We start from the raw sequence: 9964 nt of genomic DNA on the forward strand, positions 1-9964 counted from the left end.
TTCCTATCTATCTCTCTCCTCACTATCGAATCTACCTCGATTGCATGCGCAGAACGGCGGCCTGTTGGGCGTGCCCATGGGATTCCTGGACTTTACACCCGAGCCACCAGCACCATCCGCCACCCCAGTCACCGTTACGGAGCACGTCGATCTGTCCTGCAACCCCAGCACGGACACGCGCGATCTATCAAGTGAGTTATCGGTAGTGTTGCCACCGAATCTAGCCGGGATCTCCGCTGCTGTAGGGTATATCTCTGACTAAAAATCTTTCATTGCCTCTCCTCAGATCCCACCGAACCGCTCGACATTGACAATCATTTGGCCCAGCAAATACATCGGCTCGATCAGTCCCCCATGCACTCGATATCCCATCACCATACCGGCGACGAGAGCAACTCGAATCTGGTGCAGCACATCAAGAGCGAGGTGATCGAGGCCAAGCACCTGGCAGCTGCTGCCCAGCAGCATGCTCTCAACCAGGCCCAGCAGCAGCAGCAGCATGCCCATCACCAAGCCCAGCAGCAGCACCAGCAACAGCACCAGCAACAGCAGCACCAGCAGCAGCAACAGCAGCAGCAACAACAGCAGCAACAGCAACAGCAGCATCTTCATGCCCAGCAGTTGCAGGCCCAGTTGCAGCAGCAACAGCAGCAGCAACACCACCAGCAACAGCAGGCGGCGGCAGCAGCGGCCGCAGCTGCTGCAGGTGTGCATGGCCAACATGGGGGACACGTGACGCACGCCGATATTGGTGGAGCCACAGTCATGGAGATCGATCCGAGCCAAATTAAACACGAGCCGGGCATGATAATAACGCCAGAGATTGTCAATATGATGTCCTCAGGACATATGGGTGAGTCTAACCTATCAATGATTTTGGGAAATCTGCCAAAAATAATATAAACATTAACTTTGCCTTTATATTTAAGGGAAATATACATGTAAAAGGTCAAAATTTTGACATTTTCGTGAATTATTTTTTGGAAGAAATAGTCAAGTAATCTTTATGAATCTTTGGGGATAGTTAAAAGTAGAATCGAAGATGATAAAAAAAACAATATTTTACAAAATGGTGGACCTATGGAAAATATGCCGCAGCGCCTCGAGCTTTGAGTTTCCCGGCTATGGACACGATTGAGCTTGAAATTTGTGTCAGAAATCCGCAAACCACATTTGATTGACCTCATTACAACTTTATCTTTTATTTGCACCTAAAAAACACAAAAGAAATATTGACAAAATTTTTTTGAAGTTTTGAAGAAGATATTACAATTTCAGGAAATTATATTTTACTTTCCACCCTCTTAAAAATACTACGCAATACTAAGTTTTATTACCTCCCATTTAGGTTCAAATAGAAGATCATTTCATGCTGATCATAATAATTTTTGATTCATTTCGATATGTTACTTGGTTTTTTGTGAATCGTGTCCATAGTATAGGTAGAAATGCCAAAATTAGAAGCTGACAAAAAGACAAAGTTTGGTATTCTTTCACTTTAACTTTTGTATACCTTGCGAGCATACCTTGATTTGGCGGACTTAGAGTTGGAATTCGATAATGAAACTTACATAGTATATTCTCGAAGTAATAAACTATTTAAAAAAAAAAAAAAAAAAAAAAAATGTGCCTAACATATTTTGGTTTACATGTATATTCCCCTTAAGACATATACGCTCTTTTAGATTTTCACTCCTAAAAATAAAAAATACATAAATATTTACAGCAAATTATTTCCGTTCTTAATTTACAGACATGTACAATTCGGACACGAGCGAGGATTCAATGATGATCGCCAACGGCTCGCCACACGATCAGAAGGAGCCGCACTATACGAATTTGGATCAGCAGCACGGTCTGGGCGGCGGCAGCGTTTGTGGCCCGGGGCCAGGTGGTGCTGGTGGTGGTGGGGGCATGAGTGGTGGGGCTGGCTCTGGCTCTGGCGAGAAAGGTCAGTTTAATGGTCCCAAAGCTTGGACACAAGATGATATGAATTCAGCTTTAGATGCATTAAAGAACCAAAACATGAGCCTGACGAAAGCGTCCGCCATTTATGGCATCCCATCGACCACCCTGTGGCAACGTGCTCATCGTTTGGGCATCGAAACGCCCAAGAAGGAGGGCGGCACCAAGTCGTGGAACGAGGATGCTCTGCAGAATGCCTTGGAGGCGTTACGTTCGGGTCAGATATCCGCGAACAAAGCGTCCAAGGCCTTTGGCATACCCTCGTCGACGCTCTACAAGATTGCCCGACGGGAAGGCATCCGCCTTGCGGCACCGTTCAATGCCGCCCCAACCACGTGGACGCCCGAGGATCTGGAGCGTGCCTTGGAGGCGATACGGGCGGGTAATACATCGGTGCAGAAGGCAAGCGCCGAGTTTGGCATACCAACAGGTGAGTTGTCCGCAAATCCAATCCAGGATTATCATCTATAGCCCTATCATGATGGCTTTCCTCTTACATTTCGACGTCGTTTTGTACATTGTGTCGTGGTTAAGGGGGTCTTCTCATTCAAACCCCGTTTTTTGGAGCCTTTTTACAAAAATTCTTATTTGAAAACGCAAAGAATAATTGAAAACTTTTTTCATTTATTGTATTAAAAAATGTTCAAAGTAAATAAAAAAATTGTTTTTGCTTCGATACGAGGGTTGTTCAAAGAGTAATGAGACTTCAAACTTGGTGGTAGAAAAAAAAGGTGTCGTCCTGGCGGCCACGATTCAGGGTCTCCAGAGCGTCCGAAATGAAAAATAAAAACGGGTTTATAATCAGAATAGATGTCATTTTCGGGTGACGGAACAGATTTTTTTTTTTTAATTTTTTTAAACAAAATGGCGGCCATTCAAAAAAAAAAAATTTCGATTTTGGGCTTTTTTTTTGTAGTTTAGTGTAAAAAAAAAATATAAAAAAAATTTAAAAAAAAATCTGTTCCGTCACCCGAGAATGGTGACAATTCTGCGTCGATTTCACTTTGTTTCATGAAAATCGGTATAGTTGAACTGGAGATATCATGGCCGCCAGTTCGAAAAACGTGGTTTCGAGATAAACGCGTTTAAAGTTTGAAAAAAGCCCATTTTGCGAAGACCTTGCTTCCCAAAAATGGCTGTATCTTCTAAAGTATTTCGAATTTCTAAAAATCCTTTTGGGGACATATACAGACCATCCCAAGCTAAAAATAAATGCAAAAAAAAATAAAAATCGAAAAAAAAGTTGCCCAATGAGAAGACCCCCTTAAACGTTTCATATTGGTTTTTGAAGTGCCTAGGGAGCTTTTTTGTGGGAAAGAAGAAGATATTCTTTTTAAAATATCGATCCTAAATATGATTCTTATGATCTAGTGAAAAAGTCTACCATGATATTACGACAGAAATATAGCGCTTAATACTACAAATTAAATAAAAGTTTTAAATATTACAAAAATCGAATTTAACGTCAAAATATCGAAATTATCGATATAAATCGAACAAATATTCGTGCATTTGTATTTCTTTTATATGTCGTTTTTCTGATTATATTTTAAACATCTTCAAAACGCTGCTATTAGTTTGATTTATCAGACATAAAATCGATTTATCGCACATATATTAAAATATCGATAAAATTTAAAATAAATAGAGAATCGATATATTGATATTTATGCTAAAATCGGCATTCAAAAGCGAGATTAAAGCATTTTATTAGCCAGAATGGTATTATCAGAAATATCCTTTCTATAATTTACATTTGCCCCGTTGGCCTCGCTTCTGTGCCGCCATGTGTCGTCTTGTCTATTTCGCATATTTGTAACTAATTCCATTATTTTTCCAAACCAAAACAACCTCCGTCAAAAAAAGGAACACTTTATGGACGCTGCAAAAGGGAGGGCATTGAGCTATCGCGTTCGAATCCAACACCCTGGTCCGAGGATGCCATGAACGAGGCCCTCAACTCTGTGCGGTAAGTCTTTCTGTGTGTGTGTGTGTAAAATACTTCCGTTCAATTAAGTCTCTAATCACCGCATCCTCCAACAGTGTCGGCCAAATGTCCATCAACCAGGCGGCCATTCACTACAACCTGCCCTACAGCTCGCTCTACGGCCGCTTCAAGCGTGGCAAATACGATGTGGTGGCCAATACGAGTGGCGTGGCGCTGCTCAACACCTCGGGCAATACCACCGGCAGCATTGAGATTATCGAGCACAGTCAGGAGAACTCGGTACGTACACAAACCCTACCCTATTGCGGCAGCTCAAAACCAACAAAACCCGGCTTGCAAATAACAGTTTATTTTGTTTTTCGTTGTTTTTTTTTTGAGTAGAGATGAACCGTTTTTTAAATGCTGGTGTTAAAAAAAAAACTAGCTCAACTAAGAAAAGTCTAAGGTACAGGAAAAACGAAGAGGAACGAAATGTTATTTGCAAGTTTTGGCTTTCAATAAAAATTATTAAAAAAAAAAATTGCACACGAAATGAAATTCGTAAATATAGGAATTAATGTAGTATTATAATTTACTTTAATTTCGTTATCCAAGTTTAATTAATTAATCTCACTTAAAATTTTCAACTAAATAACTCGCAATGATAATACAAAATGAATATAAAAGCAGGGAAAAAATGGATTGATTCTTAGTCGGTTTTTTTTTATATTTGAAAAGAAATCGATTAATCGATGAATTCAAAATTTGATTTTTAGCAAAACTGCAAGCTTTATAACCTAATGTTTTTTGTTATTATTCGTCAAATATTTAACCTTGGAAATTGTTAACGATAAATTGATTAAAACTTAATTAATATCGGTAGCATGATTAACCGAGTTGCTTTACCATCCAAGACTTTTATAATTTTAGTATTTTTATAATTTTAGTCAGAAGTTTGCAACGCAGTGAAGCAGACATTTCCAACCCATAAAGTGTATATGAATATTCTTGACCAGCATTAACAGCCGAGTCGATCTAGCCATGCCCGTCCTTAATTTATGAGCTATCTGAATGAAATGTTTGCAGATAGTCTTCTGACTGTTTGGACGACTATATCATATAGGTTCCATATAAATTATGAAAAAAATTTCAGAACAAAAATTATAACTTTGCTGTTTTTCAACATATTTTAATCTTCTTTGAGATATGGTAATTTTTTATTATTTCAGAATTTCAGTTTTAATTTTATGAGAATCGGGCGACTTTATCATATAGTTAGGTATTTAGTTTTTTTTATTTGACCAAAATGAATTGATTTTTAATGATAAAATTGCAAACTGCCAGGGTATACATACAAACTTTGGCGAGCCAAAGTTAGCTTCCTTTCTTGTTAATTTTAAACCCCACCCACAACTCATACCAATTGCCAAGCTTTGACTAACCGATATAATCAATCTATATTTATGCAAAGTTGCACATGTTGCAGCAACAGTTCCCGTATAGTCCGTCGCCGCATCCGCCAACGCCGCAGCATCACAGCACGCCGCAGCATCATAGCTCGGCGCAGGGGCCGCCCACGCCGCAGCACATGCAGCAGCAACAGCACGTGGTGCATATGCAACAGCAGTCGCCCCATCCGGGTCACCATCCGCAGCACATGCAGCAGGATGTGGTTACATCGAGCAGCCAGGTGGTGCACAGCCAACAGCAGCAGCAGCAGCTTCAGCAGATCTATCAGCACCACGGGACACCTGAGCGTAGTTGAGAATCACTGCATGCTGCGGCTTTAATGGGCAGCACCGGTGGAGGAGGGGGCGGAGGAGCAGGAGGAGCCAGCACTAGTGGCAGCGCGGCGGCCAGCAGCTCGCCTTTTGCCAGCATATCGGCGCTGGTCAGTGGACAGAGCAGTAGTGTCCCACCGCCACCACCACCGTCGGCGTCCGTTGCGGCGGCAACAGCAACTGGCACCAGCAAGCGCAAGAAAGCCACCAAGCAAAAGCGTTGAGAGCAGGATCAACTGCAGCCGGAGGAGGAGGAGGAGCAGGAAGAGCCAGAAACCATTGCCGGAGTGGCCAGGCCCGAGGACATCAAGTTTAGATTTAATTGCAGGCACTGGAAGCGCAAGCTAAGGCAGTTTCATTTGTTATTGTCCAAAAACCAGAGGCAGCAGCAGTAGAGTAGTCAGTCAGTTGGAAAGATGACCCACAAACACAAGAGACACACACACCTCCCGAGGATCTAACCAATCACAAAAAGAAACACCTTTGAACTGCATATATGAACATTAATTACACAATCGAGATGTGTATAAAATGTATATATTTAATGAGAATATGCTTTATCTAAATTAATACGGAACATAGTAAAATAGTAGTAGTAGTAGTAAAATAGGTATTAGGTTCGCAAAGTCCTTTTGTTCTAGCCAGTAAGACGAAAAGGAGAGGAGAGCAGAGAAAGGTATAGATATATAGAGCGTAAGAGGAAAATGAATTTTTGCTTTTTGCCTAAACTCGAAAAAAGAAATATGAATATTCGTGTTGGGCTATGCAGTTTTAAGAGCACTTTGTTATCAATGGACATGTATACATATATATGGACACGTCTATATATCTGGGACTCTCGTGATTATTTAATAACCCTTTGAGCTACGTTTTGTTATAATTTACTTCTTAGTGTGAGACTGAAAGTGCGCCTAAAACTGTCTACAAAAATCAAGCCCAAAACCATACAACACACAACCCATGAACCCAACATGAAGAATCAAATGCTTTATATCCATTACATTACTTGAAACGGAAGAAAGGAGTAAAAGGATAATATACCTTAAAGTAGAATTAGTCCAACCAAATTATCAAGGTTCTAGCTTAAACTCATTAGCTCTAAACCGCAAAGAAAGTTATTTGAATTTAAAACCAGAAGGGCGCTCTGAAGCCAAGCAAACATACTTGATTTTATTTGATTTTAACACTGAATTCATGATATAAATAATTATAGAACTTGAAGGAAACATGAAATAAAGAAATTGTATCTTTTATAGAAATCAGGAACAAACACTAGCAGAAGCTAGAAACTTCAAATGTTAATATTAAGCTCCAAAATGTCTTTTTCAAAATTACATAAAGCAAGTGTAAGAGAAATCAATAAAAGCAACCGTATATAGATGGATACACACAAGAAATTCTGTATGAAGTAAAAGTAATACGAAAAACCCTTTTTTCTTTATATAGAAACCACTTAAAACAATTGCATATAAATCAAAGATCGTCAATGGAAGAGGAGAAATTACATTCAAAATTTTTAGAGACTAGAAGGAAATAATGTATAATAGCTTCCACTAGAGCGTATTCTACACGTATTTAGAAATCCAAAAGAAAACACAAAAAAGGAAAAAAAAAAAAACAACGGAAAACACACACATAAACCCATCTGAAGTTACTTCAACTATTTTTGGTTTCATCTCAACTACAGAAGTGTCCAGAGAAAGAAAGATTTTAGAAATTTGTAAATACATTTAAATTAGACTAGTTTCCTTAGGTTCTTTTAGTTGAGCTAAGCGATGAAGGGAATAGGTATACCTATATATATATCTGAAATTTACGAGAATCGAAATGTTGCAAATTAATTTATTTTAGCGTTATAGACCCGTAGAACTGAATGCAATATGCTTACCTTAAACTCAACATTTAATTTAATTCTATTCCTATTATCTTTAGTTGGATTTACTATAACGTTTTTATATAGCTAAACCTGTATATCATTGTAAATTAATTAAAGCATACGAAGTAGCATCTACAAGAGTTATATTAAACCAACAATATAAAAACAAGAGCAAACAGCAAATATCATTATAACCTTGTTAAAATTGTCGCAAGAGCAATTAAAAAAAACCAGCTAAGAAACTTGAAGGAGAAGAAATGAAGGCAAATCACAGAAGATTTAAATAATAATAATAACGAAAAACGATAAATTTAAAATTTTAAGCTAAACTAAATGTGTAAGAGTAAACTTTAACCACACAATATTATAGCACATTTTGGATTATCAAATATGCATACACAAGAAATATCTACTATAAACCGTACATGTAAAGGTAAACCCAAAAGAAAAAAAGGAGAAAAAAAAAAAACGGAAAGAAACAATCTATGTAACAGCCGAAATTAGCGAAAACAACCCATGTAATAAATAAACGACATTTAATGTAATATTGGTATAACGTAATTTTTAAAGTGAGGTACTATAAATAAAAATTATTAAATAATATAAACACTATAGTTTGTTTTCTTTTAAATACTGTTTAATGAACTTCTTTTTTGATTTGATGTGATTTTAGCCATGTCCGTCTGTTAGACAAGTGTTCGTATTAACACATCTTAGAGATTGTTGCAATTCTTTTCTGTAGAGTTTAGACAATAATTTATTCAAGTTGAGAATACACGCCTATGGGATATCCAAATTACTACAACCTTTCGAACTGGAATATATTGATATTTAAATTTTAATGAAAAAAAAAAAGAAATTACAGATACCCTCTAGAGCATCAGACAGAATCATCGACTCCTGCTAATCTTTATCCGTTCCATACCCCCCAGCTTAAAGCAAAACATCAAAAAATACAATCCAGAAAAAGTTCTTAAAGCCACAAACACGACCTTTTCCCTATACAACAAAAACACTACTATAACCTATAACCTACCACACACTGTTCCACTCTATTAAAAACTCTTAACATAATCATAAATTCATTTACACAGACGGCTCTAAAGCCAATGACTCTGTGGGCTACAGTGTAATCAATAATACTGAGATAGTCAAACCTGGACTCCTTTCTCTAGTGAATTGATAGCAATTTATGAAGCTGTCAAAATATGCTCAGGATCACCTGGCAAATATGCTATTTGCTTCGACACCCTATCCTTCATTAAATCTATTACAAACCAAAACAACTACTCCTACTACCCCAATACAATAAGATCCCTTTTCACCAAACTCTCCCAAAATCAGACGAATTTCGATCCCAAGCTTCATCGGTATGAAAAGCAATGAAAGAGCGGACACAGCAGCAAAAGAAACACACAAGTCTCCTTTAATATTCACAGACAACACCTTAAGAAACATTATACTGATAAACTGAATAGTCTTCAAAGACAAACTGGAAAATGGTACAAACAGTTATCACTAAACACCCTTACAAACTTTTTTTTTTAAACCACAAACCTCAACAGACAACAACAAATAATAATAGGCTACCCCTAGGACACACAAGCCACAAACGCCCATTAAATGAATAGTTCCTTTATAAGCATCTGTCCCCCCATCTCGGCGATAGACATCCAGCACATTCTAATAAACTGCATTGCACTTTCCCAAATTAGAACCTTATGGTTTTCCCACAAAAACCCAATCTATCTCCTAGCGAATCCAACAGCAGCAAAATCATCTTCCTACACAAAACCAATCTCATACACAAAATTTAATTTATAACTTTAACATGTAACATAAATACCTGAACAACAGTCGAGTTGTAAGCCACAGCAGCCAATGCTTATAAATATAAGTTAACGTTTAATTTTCACTATGAGTTAGCGTTATATAAATAAATAAATTTTAAACAACTTAACGGGATGATCGTCGGCGATGAGAATCGTCAGAAAAGTTTCGTTAAACTAGGTCGCCTACTGAAATCGATTCTGAATGAATATATAATTGTTTGCATTGCTTTATTATTAATACAAAAAAAATTACAAAAGAAAAAAAACCCTCAATGCAAAATTGTGCTGATAATTTTTTTTCACGAATTCATTCTGAAAAAGTTTATTCGGTTTAAGTCTTTCATCTCAATTTTCAAGTTAAAATTTTCGTTCCGATTTCGTTTGCAGATTCTCTGCTTACAGTGTATCCAAACGTAAAAGCTTTGCCGCTGTTAACCCTGATCTTGGCTTTGGGGGATTGTTTTTGGCCAGTAATGTTAGGGAGAGCTTTTCTGATAGACACTCTCTGCTTGGGGTTATTATTATTATGATTCGCTCGCTCCGCTCAGCTGGCGCATGCTCTGCTCTTCTCTCCCACATGTTG

At 37.9% G+C, this 9964-nt stretch overlaps 1 protein-coding gene across 3 annotated transcripts in view; it reads left to right on the top strand.

Moving 5' to 3' along the window:
* The window catches only part of psq (pipsqueak), a 62139-nt gene extending 53976 nt beyond the window's left edge, over positions 1-8163 (top strand). The window contains exons 5-11 of one of the 3 annotated variants that reach the window (XM_041775910.2): positions 53-191; positions 287-853; positions 1754-1951; positions 2006-2395; positions 3832-3934; positions 4009-4192; positions 5364-8163. In XM_041775910.2, the coding sequence (XP_041631844.1) occupies positions 53-191; positions 287-853; positions 1754-1951; positions 2006-2395; positions 3832-3934; positions 4009-4192; positions 5364-5657 (1875 nt within the window). In that variant the 3' untranslated portion in view covers positions 5658-8163. Of the gene's footprint in view, positions 1-52; positions 192-286; positions 854-1753; positions 2396-3831; positions 3935-4008; positions 4193-5363 lie in introns of all 3 variants that reach the window. The other 2 variants (XM_070283983.1, XM_041775908.2) reach the window with 2 other exon arrangements.
* The last annotated feature ends 1801 nt before the right edge of the window (positions 8164-9964 follow it).

The sequence above is a fragment of the Drosophila kikkawai genome, chromosome 2L (genome assembly GCF_030179895.1).
Source record: "Drosophila kikkawai strain 14028-0561.14 chromosome 2L, DkikHiC1v2, whole genome shotgun sequence".
Lineage (NCBI taxonomy): Eukaryota > Metazoa > Arthropoda > Insecta > Diptera > Drosophilidae > Drosophila > Drosophila kikkawai.